Raw genomic sequence first — 21,881 nt, forward strand, 5'->3', positions numbered from 1 at the left:
TTGCCAGGTCGCAGTTGTAAATGAGAACTTGTTCTCAACTAGCCTACCTGGTTAAATAAAGGTGCAATAAATAAATAAAACATGTCAGTCAAATCCTATGGATCTGTAGGTGTATTGACTGGTTTTGCTGACAGATAAACAGTAGTATTACTTTTATGGTTCTGCTCCTAGTAGACCTGGACACTCTGCAGGTAGATGGTGGGAAAGATGGGGTAGAACGTCTCAAGTACGTGGTCGGCCTTGCTTTTGAACTCCTCCTTCCCAGCAAGCACTGGGAGAGGGGCCATGCTCTTGAGCAGTAGTCTGTTTTGTTCTCACACATGGAACAAGTCTTCACCTGGGAGGGAACAGGGGATGAATAACAGGTGCAATATAACAGCTAAGCAATTGATTAATGTGTGTAGTAATCTATGGCTGGCAGTTTACAAACCTTTTTATTTTTTATTTTGTGTGAGCATTTACCCACCTTTAGCAGGAAAATGCATTCAAAGTAAAGGGAGTGTTTCTTTACTTACCGCAAACGGCGATCAGTTACTTACCGCAAACGGCGATCAGCGTTTACCCAACTATTTGTTTACCACTACATCGCTGATGGCTGGGATTCAATGCAAGTTGCGTTATAATGCAGCGCACTAAACAGCCAACAACGCGCCTTTAAAAAGGCATTTTCCCCTGACGTTCGCGGAGACTGCATTGATGGTTAGCGCTACACATGTCGGCTCAAGCATAATTTACTATTAGAAGTTTGTTATATTGTGCTGCTCTATAACACCTTGTATTGAATCCGGGCCTATACTCCCCTATGTATTTATCTGGACAGTGAAGCTAAACTTTAAACTTGTCTTTATACTAAATTTCGCTCTAACTTTAAATACCGGCTCTATACTTATTTGCGGGTATTTTCATACATATCTTTTTTAACGTTTAGAAATTACTTGATGTCAAAGTCAAGTGTTCACATGGGTGTATAAGCACATGTTTATGTGATAAAAGTCATACGGTGTAACTAAAATAAGCATTCGCAGTCACCAGAAATTCCGGTTACACCATATGACGGGGGCGGTAGGTCGCCTCGTGGTTAGAGCGTTGTACCAGTAACCGAAAGGTTGCTAGATCAAATCCCCGAGCTGGCAAGGTAAAAATATGTCGTTCTGCTCCTGAACAAAGCAGTTAACCCACTGTTCCTAGGCCGTCATTGTAAATAAGAATTTGTTCTTAACAGACTTGCCTAGTTAAGTAAAGGTTAAATAAAAAAATGAATGACTAAATGGTTGTACTGAATGATGTCAATATGTTTGTCTTTGTATTAAGTTCATCTACAGGTTTTTGTAGGATAAGGGTGTTTTATGTCCAATTTTTTTTTATATAGTATATCATCAAGCAGCTAATACTGAAAATACGTTTATGTAAACAACTACTAACCTATCTATCTATATTAATTGAGGGTCAATTTGCAGATGCCTTTATCGTCAGGATACAGATTACTGCTGACTCACTTGCAAATTAGCCACAGAAACCCAGGCGTTCTACTTTGGGGGGAGTAGACAGCAGTCTACGATCGAAGGGAAGCCAGTCCTACGCCACCATATCTGACTCTCTTAGACATGATGAGAGAGCAGTATGGGCTCACCTGGAGTCTGTCCTAAGAGATGTCAAGAACAAGAATCCACAAATCATGATACTCCACATGATGAGCTATGGTCCCGTCACCCAATACAGAAACAAGAAGGACATGTACCTACTTCGCACTCTGCCACATAGTTACGGCTTCAAACAAATTACCAATCTTCTTTAACAAACTATCTCCCCTTTTCCCGACATTTTTAAGTCATTCAAAATGAGGGGTCATCCACTGAAAAAACTAAGATATTTATTATACTGTAACTTATAACTTCCTTAATGTTGAATATTTGAGACCACATTTATTCATGTTTTTTGCTTGAAATAATGGTCCAAAAACCTTAATGATTTGTCTATTTCAAGCACACAGCCATGCAATCTCCATAGACAAACATTGGCAGTAGAATGGCCTTACTGAAGAGCTCAGTGACTTCCCATGTGGCACCGTCATAGGATGCCACCTTTCCAAAAAGTCAGTTCGTTATATTTCTGCCCTGCTAAAGCTGCCCCGGTCAACTGTAAGTGCTGTTATTGTGAAGTGGAAACATCTAAGAGCAACAACGGCGCAGCCGCGAAGTGGTACAAGCTCTCAGAACGGGACTGTCGAGTGCTGAAGCGCGTAAAAACTGTCTGTCCTGGGTTGCAACACTCACTACCGAGTTCCAAACTGCCTCTGGAAGCAGGCAGAGAGAAGCAAACTCTGCCTTCTCTGATGGGCCCAGAGAGCAAATCAAATGCACTATAGGCCTACTGCTCAGATGACTGCAGCTCTCTGGGCCCGCCGGGAAGGCAGAGTTTGTACCTTCAGACACATGAAATGGTTCAAAATGGCAAAGAGATGCTGTTTTTATGAGTGAATTCATGTTTAAGTTCTTAGTCAGCACTGTCAACACTTTGTATTCAACACTTTTATAAGCCATAAAATGTGCTTTCTTCCTATTTCCACTCAGCACTACAACTAGCACAGCAGCAGTAATGAATGAGGAGGAAAGTGTATCGATAGGCTTGAGTTGTCATTATTAGCGGCTTGGGTCTTTAATATCGAGGAATATTTAACTTTCTCTGTTCATAGGAGTATAATATTGAATATTTGCATGAGGCAGAAAAAAACTTGAGTTTTACCATCAGCTGGAAGACCGTGTCCCTTTTTGGTCAGTGTCAGTGGAGGAAAGGGAGAGCGGAGTGATGTTGAGAGGCGGACCCTCAGTCTACTGAGACTGACCATCAGATGCAGGCACCATGAGCCAAGTAAAATAAAAACGGATCCGTGACCATGTAGCATATTTTTTTTTAAATGTGCCGAACAACAATGCATTCATTGGCAGGGCAATTCAAGCAAAGCTAATATGCAGTGATAATGTATTGGGCCTATAGCTTACTGCACAAACCTCATTTCTACAGTACTGTTTTTAATTGGTTAATGTTGCATATGTAAGTCATGTTAAAATGCTTAATTATTGCATAAGTATGTCATGTTAAAAAAAACGATATGAGCGGTAGATCTCAGCTTGCATTTTGACTCAAAGTACACTTGAAAGGTTGGTGACCACTGTTCTAGAGTTTTCCTTGTTAACACTATCAACATTTCCCTTTACTGTGGCAATTGTGATGGAATCAAATAGCCACTTTCAATGCAACATACCGAAACAAAACAAACGACGCAAGAGATTTTGTTCTAGGCAGAACGCATCTGAGTAGAATTCTATTGCATTGACACACACTACTCAGCCCATACTTTACATAGACTGGTGTGGCATAAACAAATCAGAGCTGCAGTAGGCTTATATGCAAATAGACCATTTCCATATATGGATCTGTGCTATTTACTTTGAACTGGACTGTGTTTACAGCATGAGCAGTGGTGAGTAGATGCCACTTTAACTATACACTCATGTACATATTACCTCAATTAGCCCCCTGAACATTGGCTACCCCGACTTTCCGCATTGTGTCCCGCCACCCCCCACCCCCTCTTTTACGCTGCTGCAACACTCTGTTTATCATCTATGCATAGTCACTTCAACTATACCTACATGTACATATTGCCTCAATTAGCCCAACTAACCAATGCCAGTATATAGCCTTGCAACTGTTATTTTCACTGTTTTTTTTTATTTCTTTACTTATCTTATTTGGGGCGGCAGGTAGCCTAGTGGTTAGAGCGTTGGTTCAGTAACAGAAAGGTTGCTAGATTGAATCCCTGAGCTGAAAAGGGTAAAAATCTGTTGTTCTGCCCCTGAACAAGGCAGTTAACCAACTGTTCCTATGCCATCATTGTAAATAAGAATGTTCTTAACTGACTTGCATAGTTAAATAAAAACTGTTGATATTGTTCACCTAATACCTATTTTTTACTTAAATATTGCACTGTTGGTTAGGGCCTATAAGTAAGCATTTCACTGTAAGTCTACACCTGTTGTATTTGCGAACGTGACAAATAAACTGATTTGATGCGCTTGTTTTGAGATCAGAGCGAGAGCTCCATGTAGCCACGTGTGCACATTTTGTTAATGGACAAACTTTTACTATTTTATCTGTGGATTAATTGTCGGAGTAGAGGACCTTGTACATTTAAAGTAAAATAACAACCCAATGTTTATATCCCAGGACAAATTAGTTAGCAACAGCAAGCTAGCTAGCTAAATTGCCATAAATGTTTAATGATTTTCGACCTGTTCCCAAATTAATATAGTTTGTTTTGATATTTCAACCAGCGTGTCCTGGTCGCGTCTGGTGTGGATGGACAAAACCAACATGTGTGCGGTCTGGTCAGTGTTCACGATAAACACGCGCTGGAAGTTACACATAACGTTAGTTTGCTCAGCAAACCTGAAATTTGCACCTACAAAAATTGGAGGGAACTTTGTGTGAGACACATGGCTATTTTTTCGATTGGCTTATGGCATGCGTAGGAGGAATTGCCAGTCCTATCAACAGTTTGCTGAACACGGTTGTTTGAATACATTCCATAAAGTACATCGCTTGGTGTATGTTTTTAAGCATACGAAAACATCTCCTTTGCCAGTCAAACATTTTAAGCACAACTGTTGCAGTGGTTTAAAAGACGGGATGGAATGGACACTGCTTAGATTCGTGATAGCGGTGTTGAAAACATCTACCACGTTTACTGCTCGCGGGGTCTCCATCCGGATCATAAACACCGTGAAATTTGCGAAAGGGAGGGGCTTGGCCCACCCGGATCATACACACCGTGAAATTAGCGAAAGGAAGGGGTTTGGCCGAGAGCGACTTCGCTTCCTTTGCTTCTTCTTCGATGAGGTTTAACGGCGGTTGGCATCCAAACACTTTTGCATTACCGCCACCTACTAGACTGGAGTATAACTCCCTTATACTTTACTTAAAAGTGAATCAACAAAAATATCTTACACTCAAACGCACCACCCTACTCCACTATTTAAATCGATCTAGTCCTACCTCAGGCCAACAGCTTGAAAGGACAGGACACCACCACTCAACACACCCTGTAACTCCTCTGACAATTCTTGTACACCCAAATACCTCTCTGCAGCTGCCACCACAACCTCATTTTTCAGCAACTTATGTTCCATCCCTCCAGTACAGTTGATAACCATTTCTATAAACACTAAAAATCGAATCTTAATCAAGCATATATCACTTGTTGACCTATCTCTCTGTACTAGTAGACATACTACTCACACCACTCCAATCAGGATCCTTCCCCCTTGACCCATCTTCCTCTACTTTCTTCACTGCCTCAGCATATGACAACTTCTGCACTACTCTAACCCTGGAAACCTCAACCTGCCTCTCTCATAACGGACATTTCTGATCCCCAGCCCCATGGGCACCCTTACAATTAACACTTACCACTACTTTCCCCAATGCTACTCATTCCTTTGTCTCATGCCCTTCTGCACACTTCTCACACCTAAGAACCTCCTTTCGTACACACTGCTCCCGCATGCCCATAAGCTTGACACCTGTAACAACGTAATTTATTAGGATAACTTATATATCCTAACATCACTTTGTCGGGCAGAGATTCAACATCAAAACTCAAAAGAACAGACAACGACTCTCCTGTTTCACCACTCACGCCACCCTGTCTGCATCGCACCAAATGACGAGCATCACAAACACCAGGAATCTTCCCCTTCAGTTGGTCAACTTTCACATTTTCAGCTACCTCAGTAATCACTCCTTTCAATGGCACCCTTTTCTTGAGAGCAAAACAATTCACATCTCCTGTCCCCATTTGTTTAATGAGGAGCGCCAGCTCCCTCTGACCAGCAGAAACTCAAAATATTATCACCAGACCACTTCTGGGAACCTTCACCGATTCCACAGACCCAACTCTGGAAACCACAAATGGATCATCCAAAACGCAACGGTCCACTTAAAAAAAAAATGCACTCATTACGTCACAGACTCATCTTTATCCTGACCCTCGGTGCAAGCTTCAGGCTCCGAGAACTTCACCACACCTACCCCCTCCGATACTTCGCCGTCATTCACTTCCATTTCGCTTGTCTTCGATCCGACGTACAGCTCACTCTGCTTACACTTTCTACCAATCTTCTTTAACAAACCATCTCCCTTTTTTCCTGCCATTTTTAAATGATTCAAGCTCACCCTCTTCCTACCCCTCTCTCTCTTCAACCTCCTCTGCCTTTCTTTTTCCCTCATTCCTCCTCCGTATTCCAAGTATGTCTCCTTATGGTAATATGGCACTTCTCCTGACATACATCTTATTCTTGCCCTCTCAGGGGATGCCATTTTCCTTATCTCCAGCGCGTCCAGTCCAGACACAACAGCGCGTCCCTCTGCACAATGAATGGACCTAAATTAAATCATTTGTTTCGCACTTCAGCAGCAGCAGGCATCAGTAAACCACTAATAATAATACTATTTAAAAAACATATCTGCTAGTAATCTAAAGAGGCCAGTTCTGGAAATCAATGGGCTTCACGTGAGGAAATTCTCATTTCCTCAACACAACGGAAATCACAATTTCACAACACATTCCCCCCAGAAGTGAAACAGGAAGTGACAACTCTATGAGAATTTTACTTCTGGTTAAACAAGATAAGTAGTACGCTATTTCATATTGATGAGCCTAGTTTTATACCCTTACAGAGATACACTATCAGTTAATCAGGGAAAGAATTGCTGCTTCAGAATCATCTTTTCAAAACAAACGATTTAACACTGTCATCACAAAAAGGGTTTGGATTATGACAATGGTATGAATGATAGAATGGAATGACATCATAAGTAAGGAGTACCCAAGAAGAGACACAGTTCTGTTTTCTTCTTCAGATCACCTCCATATATCCCTGTTTTGTGCCAACAAGACATGCAGGAGGCTGAGATGGCAAGGAGGCAACAGGAGAAGGAAACAAAGGAAAGACTGAAAGAGATAGAGAATTTCAGGGTACAAGAGGATAAGACAAAGGCAGAAAAATATGAAAGAAAAACAGGACAGAAGACATGGGGGAACACAGATATGGAGAGTGTGCAACAGGACAAAGAGAGGGTCCAGAGAAAGTTGGAGCCTGCTGTCCCTGTGCTAAAAGTCAGGATCATTGAGTGCAAGCCCAGGCTGAAACCAGACCTGACACCTGAGAATGGACTCGAGCCCAAGGCTGACCCAGCACCCAGGCCCAGGGCTGAGAAGGCAGACATGGAGCTGCAGGACATTGAGGATGAGGAGTGTGAGGATGAAGAGTTGGCTCTCATGGGCAACAATAAGATTATGTGTTCCTCAGATCTGGAAGAAGCCCAGCATGAGCTTCAAAAGGAGGCTAAGGAGGCCAGGCATAGAGGACAGGCCGAAGCCATCGAGAAATGTTACAGACACAATGATGAGGAAATATTATCAGGCTCTAGTAATATTAGTAAAGAAGACAGCGCACCACCTATGAATGTTGCCAATAGTATGACTAATGGAGATATGGAGGGAGGAACCTGTTCCTCAAACAGTAATGAGGCAGACGAGAGAACTACCAAAGTGGACAGCGTGACTGGGAAAGTGATTGGCTGGGTGAACAAAAAAGTCAAAGAGAGAAACGAGAGAAAGATTGCAAGAACATACTGGAGGGAGGAGACTCAAAGTGATCAGTTGCACATAAACGGTGCAGTGATTTGCAGCCGTGCCCAGCGAGAGAGAGAAAAGAGGGCAAAACTCCTCAAAGGTGAGCAAACCAGACGGAGGCTAGAAAGACGCTGGCAAGAGTGGGAGAAGAGAGACAGAAGAAAGAACACGCTGAAGAGGGTACAGAGAAATGGGCTCTGGTACAGGGAGTTGGAGGACAAGAACAGCACCCAGGGTAGTCATGAGGACAATTCACTGCCTGATGAAGCAGATGAGGCTGACGGTGATGAAGAGGTGGAATACCTTTTAATGTATGGGCCCTGCGACTGCGAACTCTGCAGGGACGGATACAAATGTCTCTGGTACAGTTATGACAAGGAGGAGACAGACCCCAAGGAGGCTAGGAGCAAGAGGAGGAGGATAATCAATTGGATCAATACAAGAGTCAAAGAAGATTATCGCAAGAGAATCAACACAACCTTTAACATCCAGAGTTTAGTATGCAATGATTATGCCATTTACGGAAACGCCATACTTCGCCAATGGGACCTACAGAAGATCATAAGGCGGGAACTCGTAAAAAAGGAGGAGAGAAGACAAAGGCTGGAGAAGCGCTGGAAGGAGTGGGAGAAAGCGAGGGCTCAGAAGATAAAAACTATTCTTCAGGAGAAGAAGGCAAAGGAACAGGCCACGCTCAATAGGCTGATAGACCTGAATCTAGAGGCAGACCAGAAGATCAAGGAGTTCATTGCTGCCAATCCAGGAATCCAGTCCCAGTATCCTGGAGGTCATACCAGAGTGGAGATGATGGGACGTTGGGATATGGGCTACCAGAGGGAGGAGACTCAGGGCCAGGAGGGCAGAGTAGGGCCTGCTACTGTACAGAAGTCCACTGCACCTCTGCGGACCAAGAAAATAACCAAATGGCAAAAGTTGCAAAAATGGTAAAGAATAGAGCTAGAGGGGAGCTGAATATGAGCTGAACTACTGGTGACAACAGTAATTTATGTGAATTTCCCAATAGCAAAAATGTAATGGTGGAATAATGTTCACATTACCAAGATGCTAATTTATCTCACCATTTTTGCAGGTTTTACATGATCCAACGGTGAAAAGTCCAGCCCCAGAATGATCATATGAAAGTTATATCCTAATAAATATTTTGGAAGTAAAATGAAAATTCAAACGGAATCAATTATATACTGATGCTATCATATACTATTCCCTCATAATATGGTACATTGTTATTTCAAAACCAGACACTTAAAAACAAAGACATAGTTCATTTTGTTGCATATATTTCAAAATGTAATTTAATGAAACAAAATGAAAATAATGTTCTAGATTTTTTGTGAATTAACACTGGTAACCAAAGCAGGCAAGCTGAGATGTGTCCAAGATGGCCATCCCAAGGCATAGCGGTGAACAATATTTTCAGAATTATGAGAAAAAAGTTCCAAAATGCTAAATACAAAATAGCTAATTTTAAAAGAATAGCAAAATGATTCCGTCAAGGGCAATAGAGTATTCGTCCTAACAAAGATGTCTACATATATTTCAGGATGTTGTGTATCCCTGGAAATGTTCTTCATGTAAACATTAGTTTTGAAAACATAGCTTCTTTCTCCCAAAAAAGTAGTATCTTGGCACCACTTACCATGGGTATTTCTGTATTGGATGAAATATTACCACTACCTTTTTAAAACCATGTCTATCTTTATTTCCCAAACACAATTCAACAATCACTTTGTATTTTAATTATTTTAGGCATATTTTTAACACAGGCTTAACACCTAACAAACACTTAGTACTTAAAAAAAAAAAACTTTTAACATAGGCCAGGTCCTGTTGTTACCTCATATCCCAGCGATAATGCCTTGCATTACTACGCCTGGGAAGAAAACACTTACATTTGCTCAACTGGTCATCCCTACTGCCTCTGATCTGGTGGACTCACTAAACACAAATGCTTTGTTTGTAAATTATGTCTGAGTGTTGGAGTGTGCCCCTGGCTATCCGTAAATAAATAAACATAACAAGAAAATTGTGCCGTCTGGTTTGCTGAATATAAGGAAGTTGAAATGATTTATACTTTTACTTTTGATACTTAAATACAATTTAGCAATTCCATTTACTTTTGATACTTAAGTATATTTAAAACCAAATACTTTTAGACTTTTACTCAAGTAATATTTTACTGGGTGACTTTCACTTTTACTTGAGTCATTTTCTAATAAGGTATCTTTACTTTTACTCAAGTATGACAATTTAGTACTTTTTCCACCACTGGTATAATGCAGAGTGCCACCTTGCAGGACTCGCACTGCCAAATCATATTTTTCATGAACAAAAGACAGACCCTCCTGCCCTCACTAGCGTTATCCCTTGTCTCAACAGTGATGGGATCATTAGTGAGCACAGGACAGCACAATGAACTCTTTTCCGCCTCCTCTTCTTCTTCACCCTGCTTTCCCACTCACTGTTTACTCTGCTCCTCCCCCCTCTCCTCCTGAACATCCCCTTTCAGTGCAATGTCAGAACATGGTGACTGGTCATGCGTCCATCCACTTGAACAGCTCCCTCTCACAAAGCCAGCGGATGGTTCTTCTCTTTGCTCTGGGAGGCATGCTGTTCTGTTGGATGCCAGAGAGGCCCACACGGTTTTCACATGCTCCCAGTTTCTTCTTGTACAGGTCACTGAAGAGAGTTGCGCCGGTGAAATAGTTATCAAAGGTAAATGTGGTACCCTGTGCCCAAGTAAGGGACATTCAACAGGATCATGAAAGCGCCATAGAACTCCCTTTTTCCTGAAGCAGATGGGTTTTTGCCCACAAATACATTGAAGTCGCAGGTGTAACCATTTCGTGAATCAGCTAAAACACTAGACCTTGAATCCATGCCTGTAGGGCTTGGATTTCATGTATTGTTTGAGGCATTGGTGGGCCTTGGAGCGCACCATGAGCTCGTCAATGGAAAGGTTCTGGAATGGGAGAAGTCCCTGCATGCCTCTAATATCTGGTCTTTGAGAGGTTTGATTCTCATGAGCCGATTGTACCCCGCAGTACCCTTCGTCTTGTCGTTTTCCTCACCCTCTGCTGGGTCACTCAAGTGCAGTGAATAGGTGATTGGCCCGAAATCTTGTTATGGTCATGACTGTACGGCAAAAAGGAATACCATAAAACCTGTTCGGGACCCAGTAGTCTGATACAGTGTGCACATTCAGCAGACCCATATAGATTACAATGCTGAGGTATTTGTACATTTCCTCCATGGATACAGATCTCCATGGTTCTTTAAATCCCTGTTCCTGTTTTCTCTTGGCATTCTTGTTTGTATTTGAGCAGAGAGTATCAACAACGTCATTACTGAAGAACAGCTGGAAGAGCTCAAGTGGGGTGTAGTACTTTGAAGTGTTTAGCTGGTGTCCCGGAGTCCTGGTTGGTTTGAGGGGGAACAGTTTAGGCTCTTGGTCTGGTTCATCCTCAGTCCTCCACCTCCTCGCTGACCCACTGTTAAGAGATGTGGCTAGATTAGCGTTTTTTTCTGGATTTGGCAGGGCTGGGTGTCCAGAGGGGAGAGGATGGAGAGAGGCATGGCCTTATTTTGCCACGTTTCTGTGCTATCTTTAGGGCCGGAGATGTTTTTTGTTTCTCTTTTTTGAAGCTCTGGTCTCTATGGCTTTTGTCGCAGAGGAAAGTGCATCTTCATCCTCCTCACTCGACTTTAAAACATCAGTGGAAGGAGGGGAGGCACCTCTTACGCTGAGCTGTGATGCATCTGTTCCATTGAACGTGGAGTCATTCCCGTCTTCAGTCTCTGAAGGTTCTGTCTTCATCTTCCTCTCTAAAATGTATAAAAAAACGAAATTGGGTTAAGGTGAGCAATATCAGTTCATTGTGACATCTCTAGTGTATGCAAATACAGTTGAAGTCGGAAGTTTACATACACTTTAGCCAAATACATTTAAACTCAGTTTTTCACAATTCCTGACATTTAATCCTAGTAAAAAGTCCCTGTTTTAGGTCAGATAGACTTGAAATGGAAATTAAAATAGACTACACACTCATTAGATTGGGGTTTAGGAACAAGAAATGCAAGCCCATATTGTTTATCAGAGCTGGACTGGTAAACTTTAGTATAGTGTCTACCGTCTTGCTTAGTCAGACTATGGCTATCTTGCTTAATCAGGCTAGATAATTTACCAGTATGAAAAGAAAAGGCTAAACTATGCCCTCCATGTCTCAGTCAGTGGGAGCCATTCAATAATCCAGTTTTCTAGTTGGTTAGCTGCTATAGTTGGCTAGCTAGCTAAACACATTCACTGCTTTCTTAACGTACGTGTACAAGGTAGAACTATTAAAAGTAAAACCATAATGTTTTCTGGTAGAACAAAATCAATGTTGAATGAAACTCGCGCACAAGTGAGCGTGCGGCTTCGGGAAAACGTGTTATCACGCAATGTACTGTCTTCGACAGTATGGCTATGTATGACATCATGTAATGTGAAACCGATTTTTCCCACAAGGCAGCAGGGTGAGAGTATAAATACCAACGTCACCCCTTCATAAAATCCTCTTCCGCGCTTAACTCAACAGTGTATGATGTCCAGGTCATATTGTGTGGGCTACAAAATGGTAACTATTCATTTTTTATTTGCTTTGGAAGATAGTGTAACGTTAAAAGAACTGGACTATTTATACCTGCTACTCAAAATGTGTATTTTGTGTGGCCTACGTACCTATTTGGCTTTTTGTATTGCATGGTGTATTTTCATGCCTGGCCTAGAACTAGTAACGTTATCAGTGCGTTGCCGATTCAAACTTCCATTCACCACCAGCTCTGCTAACATTAATGTAAAAATACGTTCGTTGAACACAGTTCCGCTGAGTAATTATTTTCATTTACAGCCAGTATGTACATCTCACCGCGAATGTATTGAGCTGTTCATTGCCGAATGGGTGTTTTCGGTTGCTTGTAGATTAATTTAGAATATTTTTTTGGGGGGGAAGGGCATACCGGCCGTAACTGGAGAAAATGAAGATAGTTGCTCGTCGCAACTGCATATTTAATCTACGGACGTAATTTGACATTACTATTTTATTGCAACAATATAATACTACAACAATACAGGAACACATAGCGCTTAAAGAGTTGTTTAATCGGAATTTCCTGGGCATTGGCGGTCTTGGCCTGAGCCGCCACGTGCACATTTTTAACACCAGCTCAAGTATACTACCTAACGAGGCTAACGTTACATCTTTTTGGATTCACTAGACATTGTTTTATTAATTTACATAGACAGTGTTAATTCGAAAACGTGTCTTCTCGTTTATGATTAAATTTATGTTCGGGACTTTTGATGAAACGCCGACTTTACTGACCAGACATGGATTTGCGCTTTTAACTGTTCATTCCACTTGAATTGTTACCTGGTATCTTATACTCTTCTAACCTTTCAGATTATGGCGTACAACCTAACGTTACTTGATCCTGATGATGACTCGGCGAAAATGGTTTACGATCAGGTATGGCGCGCATTCCCATCGAACTCATTGTATTTTTATATCAAGCATACATTAGTTTAAGAGTAGCCGGTGGACAAGTGATTCTGTCAAGTTGGCTAAGAGAATTTGCTTCATGTTTAGCTACCTAGGTATGTCGGGTAGTACCGTAGTTTTCTGGTAGAATTTAACCCCATGTCTGATATGATGAGAAACATGTTGGTAGGGACATCTGAAATAAATGAGGAAACGCCAACTTTACTGACCAGACATGGATTTGCGTTTTTAACTGTTTGTTCCACTTAAACCGCTGCCTGTTATTTTATCATGCTTTTCTAACCTTTTAGATTATGAAGATCAATCTGCTCAATCCTGGGTGACAATGGTGTACGTTCAGGTATGGCATGGATTCACATCCAACTCATTGTACTTAATATCAAACCTATGTGATGAATATTTGAATAAGAGTAGTGGACAGAAGTGATTTCTGACACATTTTCAAACTGATGGATTTCCATTTGGCAGCATTATTTAATTGTTTTGACTGGACAAATGGATAAAGCGACTGTTTTCCTTTTAGGTTAAAACCACCTTTAAGCTGACCTTGTTAAAGGAACCAGGACATCCCCCACTCCTGGTAAGTGCTTTGCATGGAATCCTTCGTTTTGAACCATATGCTTTGTTGACTATGCCGTTGATGATGTTTAAAGTATCATTGGGAATCTCTCTGAGACTATGTGAAAGAATTTAGATCACTGAAACGGTCTGCAGTATAATTCTAAAAGGACCCTGCCCCTCTACGTGCAGCTAAAATTAACTAGCTTTATTTGTTCCTCAGTTGTCGGATGGTTGGAACCTCTCGTCGGACTCATCACTACAGTTGCCTGTAAGTTGTCTACTGCAGCTGGAACACTTTTAACCATTGCCGATACAATGATGACAGCATAGTTCAGCAGATTAACCATGAAGAACACTCAGCATTGTCTTTCGCTCCTATCTGATGTATCAGCTATTATACTGAAATATAAATTCAACATGTAACAACTTCAATGGTTTTACTGAGTTCATAAATCAGTCAATTGAAATAAATCTATGGCTTTCACATAACTGGGCAGCGGTGCCAGGCCCAGCCAACCAGAATGAGTTTAATTTAACCTTTATTTAGCCAGGTAGGCGAGTTCCCCCACAAAGGCATTAATTGCTAGAAATTCCCCAGTTTAATCAGCTGTCTGGGTGGAGTGTCTCAGAAATTTCACAATTTCTGGCAACAGATCTTGTGGACGTTCTTGTAGTCAGCATGCCAATTGTACTATCATTCAATGTCTGGCTTTGTGAAAACAGCACCGTTGCCTGTTATTGTCCCCAGCACAATGTGTACCTGTATAATGGTCGTGCTGTTTATTGATATGCCACACCTGTAGAGTGGATGGAGTATCTTGGCAAATAAAATGCTCATTAACAGGGATGGAAATGCATTGTGCACATTTTCAGTAGCATTTTGTGCGCGTGGGAAATTTCAGCTCATGGGACCAACAGTTTACATGTTGCATTTATATTTTTGTTCAGTGTGTATATGAGATTATGAAGATGGCTTCCCTCTGCTCTTCTTGACACCATTTTTATCTTTCAGGCATGGATAGTTGGCTGATGCTGCCGTTTTAGGGTTACATCGCAAAATGAACAGCAAGGTAAGAGCTTGAGCTACACTGACTTTACATTTCAGCAGCCTGTGATGAAAATATTCTGCCATATGAGTACACTGATTATACTCCTACCGTTCCATTTATTTCTGAGGCTTCAATGCGCTCCACTTTAGCATCTGTTCTCGCTATGTGCTGCACTAAACTTTTTCCTTTCCACTTTAGGTTCCTAGAGGCTCAGGCCAGTTGTGTTTGCAATAAATGTCCTTGACGCCTCAATATCAACTGAGCAGGTATGTTTCATGTGTACAGAGGAAGTGGCTTGTTTAATTAAGTCTGTCACTGCCATTGTTTCAGTGACTATACCAGGTCCATGTTTTTATATGTGGGGGTGAGCAAATGATGATTCAATTCTTGAACTCTCTCCCTGAGATTTTGATGACTATAAGAATACTGATCTTGCCCCATTGATGTCCTAGTGGTTGACTGTTTAACTTCATTTGGCTAACTTATCTTCCCCTTCCCACAGGGTTTGGTCATGAAGGTGCAAGAAATTACCACGGGCCTGCAATGTTCTTCACTATTTGATTGTGCTGTCAAAATATACTTAAAACTGTACATGTAGTGTGAGCTATAGATTTGTCAATAAAAATACTCCAAGCATTGGTGTTTCAATTGCCATTGTCCATAACAATAATGGTGTACATGATCAAATTGTGCTGTGTATATACATGTGAAGTTAATTTCTCTACCATAAGCCACCAACATTAAAGAATATGGCAGTGTACAGCTGGTGTATGTTTTGAGCAGTGTCACGTGGTGGTTGACTATGGGCAGGCAATTTAAATGTGAGGCCCATTGTCTTGGCACTCATCTGCAGCCATAACCTCGTTTCAACATAATGCGCGGCCGCAAGGATCTGTACTCAATTCCCAGAAGCTGAAGTTCCATGGCCTGCATTCTCGCCGGACATGTCACACGGTGACTGTTTGGGATGATCCGGATCGGCATGTTCCAGTTCCCACCAAGCTCCACTAACTTCGCATTGATGTGGGACAACGTTCCACAATCAGCCTGACCAACTCTGAATACCCTGTTGTGCCAAGGGTGGTCGCACCAGGTACTGACTTGGCTTTTCTGATCCACGTCCCTGCCTGTTGAGGTCTGACCAGCCGATGCATATTCCCAGTAAAGTGAAATCTGTAGATTATGGCCTAATTTATTTCAATACTGATCAGGATAAAATGTGATTGAGTCACCGAACATATGTATTTTTATTAAATGGTAAATGCAATTTTCGTGTATACGGGTTCACTGTCACCACGCAGGGTAAAGCAGAGAACTGGCCAACACCCTAACGGTATCTTCTAATACTCCTGACAGAAGTAGTTCCTGCTTCTGAGCCAGCCTGTCAGAGTAGAGACTCAGTGTGGTTTAGACTTACTGGCCTATCATTGGTGTTGGCGCCCAGGCTGGTCCCAGCCTCACAGCGCTCCAGATGTCCAGCGTTGTTGCTGTGTAGATTACGCTCCCACACCCTAGAGACTGAGGTCAGACAGTTCTGTAACACTGAGCTATTTGCACCTGCATAGAAAGCATACTGTTCTCGCTCAAGGTTAACCACAGCTTCTCAGGACACTATCTGGGGCAAAATGTTACTTCCAGCACACACAGGCACACATGCACAAAGCAGATACAGCATACAATATTCAATCACAAATGTGGTGGGCTATAGTGCATAAAACACATATCCTCACAATTAGCCACTAATCACACTATATGGTGAATGTGGTATTCCACGTGTGGTGCGTTACTTTTTGAATAGTGATACAGAACCACATTGTACTGTGATACTCAACCCCCAAAATCTTTCCCGGGAATTTTTTTGTGTCAGTCCTGTGTTTCGCGGGTAATTGTCCTTGAGTTTTTGATCGGGAGTGTACCGTGTAAAGGTAAGGCAAGTTATTCTACAACTTCATTACGGTATTGGCAAGTATAGTTATAAAAACATGCTTTAATTATAACACTGAGCTGTTTAGACCCTGATTTTCATAGTTATAGTCTTCGAGATGGCTAGTACCACCAAAAGAATGTTAGCTAGCTATCCTCATCACGTAGCTACCTGTAATTTCTTTGTTCCCACTCAGTGATGGCGTCTCCCATCAACCAAGGTTCCATGGCCTGGACAAGGCAGTTAACCCACTGTTCCTAGGCCTTCATTGTAAATAAGAATTTGTTCTTAACTGACTTGCCTAGTTAAAGGTAAAAATAAAAAAGCATGTTCAACAATTCCCTTCAATGTTTGTCTCTAGCTAACTAATTAGATTAGTTAGCTACTTGTCTTTAGGCTTTTAAAGGGGAAATCAGCAGTTTATACATCTTTGGATTTAAAAATGAATATGTACCCATTGATTCTTGAAGATATAACTTATAAATGCCTTATGAGCTTAGTTTGTCATACCCCACCAGAACCCCAAATAAAAGCTAGTTTAACTCCAATGTTTTTTAACAAAGTAAATGTAACCACTGTAGCCTCAAGCTATATCAAGTAAGGTCGGGCCTTGCATCTATAGCTCTGGCTATGAATTTCAGTGGTAACATTTCTCCAGCCCAGTCCCAAGAAGATGGAAGATGCTTTATTGTTTCTACTGTTGATTGCTGCTTTAAGTGCTTTTCATTTGCTTCATATTGTAACCTGCAGTAGTCTATGTGAGTGCGGTATAATGAAAAGACTGGCTCCTACTACAATAATGACCAAGGGCTTTTGGTCTTGCTGGCAACGGCTAATTACCTTTCAGTTTGAACGAAAGGCCTGAAGTCTCTTGTTCATAGACAAGGAAACACTTACATACACCCATGTTACAATTTAAAATTCCATATATTGTTTTTGTAGGAAGAAACATAACGGCTAACAGGGGCACCCTTGTGTCTTATCATGAACAGGGTATGAAAGGAGGGCCACGGAGGCTGCTGCAGCTACAGGACTACCTGTGTCTGTAGTTAAGGTATGAAATAGGCTGTGTTCTGATACCTAGCATCCAGAAGTGTTCACACTTTCATTTCACCTCATGCATTTAAAAGCATTGGATTGGTGCAAGCATAATGGGGAGACATTCCACGACAGCACAAGACCACTGAACGACCCCAGGCCAAGTGGTTTCTTTCCCTAACCCACTGTATTATTAGAATATTGTGAATTAAAGAATAAACAACCCACCACTAAAACACTGCGGATTAGGCAGGATCAGGCAACAGTGTAAAATCATGTTTAATTACGGTACTGTAAACAACATTTTATCAACACAGAAGTTATACAGTGTTATTGCTGAATGTTTTTAGTTGAGTTACATTTAACGACAATGCTTTCCTTTCAAATGACAGAACCGGATTGGTAACTATGGGCGTTCACTTAATACCTCCTGCAAGACCCGGTGCCACAAAGCTGCTGCTTATAAGAGCAGTGTGTCTGCCTATAACTTGTTTTGTTCAGAGGTGCTGAAGGGGAAAGGTGTGTATTCTCAGATGAATGTTTATACCAACATAAAAAATATAGTCCTGCATTCTGATGTCAAATGTTGAGAATCACTTTCACCTCTCCATTCAATGATGCGTCTTTCCACAGGAATCCTTTTTAAGTCAGAAAAATACGAGAAATTTCTCAATTCAAATGACTGATCCTGTTGGATTATTTTTAAAGCGGGTTTTAAAGTGAGATTATTATTTAAATAATGATATTAACTGGCCAATTCCATATTTTTGGGGGGTGTTTTCCCCCCGATTCACTACTAATACTAGTACTACTACTACTACTAATAATAATAATTCATTTTAATTTGGTGGACGCTTTCAGGACACTCAAGGACATCTTACATTAAATGTAGGCCTACATAAAATGAAGTGCAATACATAAAGTCATAATATCAAGTGCATCAATCAACAGCAATATAAAATCTAAGCAATATAAAATCAAAGGACCAGACAAAATAGGACAGATAAAAAGAGGAGGGAGGGGTTGGGAAGAGGTTACAAACCTGGTTTAGGGTGTGGGTTTGGTTTAAGGGGGTCGGGTTGGTTTAGGGTAAGGGTTTGGTTTAAGGGGGTAGGGTTGGTTTAGGGTAAGGGTTTGGTTTAAGGGGGTAGGGTTGGGAATAGTAGCTAAAGGCCTGGGCACCCATGGTGCAAAGGTGGAATGGGGGCGAGACGAGACCAGCAGAGGAGGAGCAGAAGAGGGCATACACTGGGAGAAGATCAGAGAGGTAGGTGGGTGCCAGGTTGTGGAGGACTTTGTAGGTGAGGAGGAGTATTTTAAAGTTAATACAAGATTGCACAGGGAGCCAGTATTGGTTTGATGTGTTCAGTTGATCTGGTGCTAGTGTGGATTCTGGCAGCAGAGGGCAGAACCAGCTGGAATCTATTGATGAGATTGGTGGGCATCTGGTGATGTAGAGTGTTACAGCAGTCTAGTCAGGAAGTAACCAAGGCATGGATAGGGTTTTCGGTGCTGGAGTGTGACCGTGAGGGGTGGAGCCTGGAGATTTTGCGGAGGTGGAAGAATGCTGTCCGGGTGCTGGTTTCTATGTGGGTTCGAAAGAGAGGGAACTATCCAGGGAGACACCAATGCTTTTGACTTGTGTTTACAGAGGGACAGGGAAACCATCAATGGTGATGCTTGTAGAGAGTGGATTTAGAGCTGATGAGCCTCTGTCTTGTTGCGTTTGAGGAGGTTCATGCTCATCACCTCTGGATGTCATGAAGGCATTGTTCTGAAACATGTTGGCTGGAGTTATGCTGTTATCTAATAACCAATACCGCTAGACTGTAATTACATAGTAGTTATTATGGAAGTACAAAGTGATGCCATTTTTCCTAATTTGTTTCGAGTGAACAGTAAGAAAGCATTTTTATTCAGCCTGACACTATCACACCTGAATTGACTGGCCAATGAAGCGTGAATCCCTTGATGCAGCCTTCACCTTCACTTCTCTTGTCCTTTCAAGGCAGGCCAACCTTTATATATAATGGGAATATTCTGGCCACTGGGAAACACTGGAAATGTATAGGGAAAACCCCACCCACCAATAACGAGACGCACCTGGGCGCAATCACAGTTAGGTGACGCATTTAAAAGTGATTTGTTTTATTACACATGTACTCTTCATTACATAAAGCCATTTGTTAAAGCATAAAGCAACATATTTAGAAAGAGGTCAAGCTACGCATGACTAAGTCGCGTGACTAAGTTGCTTCACAGTGTCAGCTTAATGGCGTATATTATCATATATTATTTGGTCATCTTATATGTGGACTATAATATCTTTCTAATATTGATACAGTCATGGGTCACTTGCATTGTTTGGGTGTTTATAACGTACTGTATCTGACCTGTTAGTCAGTTGAATATCTGTTTAAATGGTGTGCTCTCAGCTCTGTCACGGTAGGGATCCTGTCTTGTTCAAGTAAGCCAATAGCTCACGACACTTTCACCACCACAATATCCTCTGTTAAAGTTGACATCAGTCAACAATATTGGCATCTCAGGTGACCTGACAACCCTCTGTGGCAGATGGGGATTTTCGGTGAGATGGAGAGGAGGAAATTCCAGAAGATGACTGAGGAGCTCAGGGAGTCAAGGGATAAAGGACAGGTGACTGAAGACGTTAGGGCAAGAAGAGTTGATGACCACATAAAGTCATTTAGAACCCAGGTCAGAGTAGGATGGCAGCCTAACGCTATATTTTAGCCCACAATTTTAAGCCAGTGTGTTTCACAGGTAGTTTATTGCACCCTTATTAGGTATTAATTACATTTGATTTCAGCAACCCTCCAGTCATTTGAACCAGTGACCTTGCAGCTATTGGCTTTTACTTAAAAGCTGCTAATTAGTCCCTGATAAGTGTGAGCTTAAAAAGTGTTACTGTTTCATTACCTCACATAGGCTTAAGATAAGAAGTATGAAAGAAGAAGCGGTTAATATAGGTTCAGAGATTACTTAGACAGAATGATTGTGTTACAGAAAATGTAATTAGTCATTTGTTTTAATAAATGTTATTCTTATTAAGTTGTCAGATTTTGAGGATCTTGGGGTGGAAGCTGTTGTCCTCATCTTGAAGAAACATGGAGAACAAAAAGAGGCCACTACTGGAGCGCAACAGGTTGTCATGCCAACTGGAGCTGTCTGAGAATTTGGTCTTTCCTTTGCAGGTAAAGCACTATTGAAAAGCAGATTAAAAGCCAGACAATGTGGTTGCTGGGTTTCTTGTTTCCCTAAGCATATTATTATTCAGTGGGTGATTATACTTGTCCTATATTATGTCAAGTGTCATTCTGCACCATGCTCTTTAATTGTTCGTAGGTGTAAACACAACTGGACCACAGGAGGGTGGGAGGAACCGAGCAGATCTAGTTCAGACGGTTAAAGACATCTTCAATTCTAAATGTAGTATGTTTATAGTGATTTCCTTTCTGACAATAGCAAACAGCAGATACATTTAGTCATATCAATAGATTACAAATACATTTAGTCACATGAATAGATTGCAGATACATTTAGTCACATCAACTGATTGCAGACAAAAATGTAATTGTATTGTTTAGTGTTACCAGTAATGTAGTATGTAACATTTTATGTTTGATATCTACAGTATGTTATCCATGCCAAGCTCCCTGTGTCTTCCCTGCTAGATGAATGTGGTGGAAAAGGTCGGTTCCCCTACCGCTCTTTTGAGGAGGGGACCATTGTCATTAGATGTCTGGGGCTGGAGTTAACCATCATGCGACCATCATCTTTTGGAAAGAGACAGCTGATAGATATACTGGCAAAGGCAGAGGACTTCAAATTTGAAATGATTAGGTGTAAATTAATTATATCTTATATCTTGATATAACTGAATAGACATTGTAGGCCGGCCCCTGAAATGACTCTTGCAAGATGTTTTATTGTGTGAAAAAGAAGTGAAGCGCTGCACAATAATAGATTTCTGTAGATCGAAGTTGCTCTTTTGGTAAAGTAGTTAAGGGTTAAGACACACTGGGCTTGTAACATAA

At 41.4% G+C, this 21,881-nt stretch overlaps 1 protein-coding gene, 2 long non-coding RNA genes and 5 other non-coding genes across 8 annotated transcripts; 7 read left to right on the forward strand and 1 right to left on the reverse strand.

The window, feature by feature from the left end:
- The first annotated feature begins 6,655 nt into the window (after positions 1 to 6,655).
- LOC139550956 (trichohyalin-like) lies at positions 6,656 to 9,240 on the forward strand. The gene is made up of 2 exons (XM_071362257.1): positions 6,656 to 8,640; positions 8,787 to 9,240. The coding sequence occupies exons 1-2, from the start codon at positions 6,959 to 6,961 to the stop codon at positions 8,806 to 8,808; spliced, it is 1,704 nt and encodes a 567-aa protein (XP_071218358.1). The 5' UTR covers positions 6,656 to 6,958; the 3' UTR covers positions 8,809 to 9,240.
- A 152-nt stretch (positions 9,241 to 9,392) lies between these two features.
- On the reverse strand, positions 9,393 to 12,159 carry LOC139550957 (uncharacterized). Its single transcript, XR_011670159.1, has 2 exons — positions 11,899 to 12,159; positions 9,393 to 11,539 (listed from the first exon to the last, which is right to left on the reverse strand). It is a non-coding gene; the product is annotated as an uncharacterized lncRNA (long non-coding RNA).
- A 58-nt stretch (positions 12,160 to 12,217) lies between these two features.
- LOC139550958 (uncharacterized) lies at positions 12,218 to 15,500 on the forward strand. Its single transcript, XR_011670160.1, has 8 exons — positions 12,218 to 12,330; positions 13,156 to 13,221; positions 13,545 to 13,594; positions 13,778 to 13,834; positions 14,036 to 14,083; positions 14,828 to 14,885; positions 15,063 to 15,130; positions 15,367 to 15,500. It is a non-coding gene; the product is annotated as an uncharacterized lncRNA (long non-coding RNA).
- On the forward strand, positions 13,392 to 13,471 carry LOC139551408 (small nucleolar RNA SNORD74). The gene has a single exon (XR_011670277.1). It is a non-coding gene; the product is annotated as a small nucleolar RNA SNORD74 (small nucleolar RNA).
- On the forward strand, positions 13,639 to 13,708 carry LOC139551417 (small nucleolar RNA SNORD75). The gene has a single exon (XR_011670283.1). It is a non-coding gene; the product is annotated as a small nucleolar RNA SNORD75 (small nucleolar RNA).
- On the forward strand, positions 13,887 to 13,963 carry LOC139551403 (small nucleolar RNA SNORD79). Its single transcript, XR_011670272.1, has one exon. It is a non-coding gene; the product is annotated as a small nucleolar RNA SNORD79 (small nucleolar RNA).
- On the forward strand, positions 14,123 to 14,206 carry LOC139551409 (small nucleolar RNA snR60/Z15/Z230/Z193/J17). The gene has a single exon (XR_011670278.1). It is a non-coding gene; the product is annotated as a small nucleolar RNA snR60/Z15/Z230/Z193/J17 (small nucleolar RNA).
- Positions 14,922 to 14,994, forward strand: LOC139551407 (small nucleolar RNA SNORD47). The gene has a single exon (XR_011670276.1). It is a non-coding gene; the product is annotated as a small nucleolar RNA SNORD47 (small nucleolar RNA).
- Positions 15,501 to 21,881: the final 6,381 nt, after the last annotated feature.

Source organism: Salvelinus alpinus, chromosome 23 (genome assembly GCF_045679555.1).
Source record: "Salvelinus alpinus chromosome 23, SLU_Salpinus.1, whole genome shotgun sequence".
Lineage (NCBI taxonomy): Eukaryota > Metazoa > Chordata > Actinopteri > Salmoniformes > Salmonidae > Salvelinus > Salvelinus alpinus.

What these genes read in the sequence shown, in the direction of transcription:
- LOC139550956 (XM_071362257.1), top strand. Translation starts at nt 6,959, where the DNA reads ATGCAGGAGGCTGAGATGGCAAGGAGGCAACAGGAGAAGGAAACAAAG. An exon ending in TGGCAAAAGTTGCAAAAATG is followed by an intron (nt 8,641 to 8,786) that starts GTAAAGAATAGA and finishes CCATTTTTGCAG; the next exon opens with GTTTTACATGATCCAACGGT.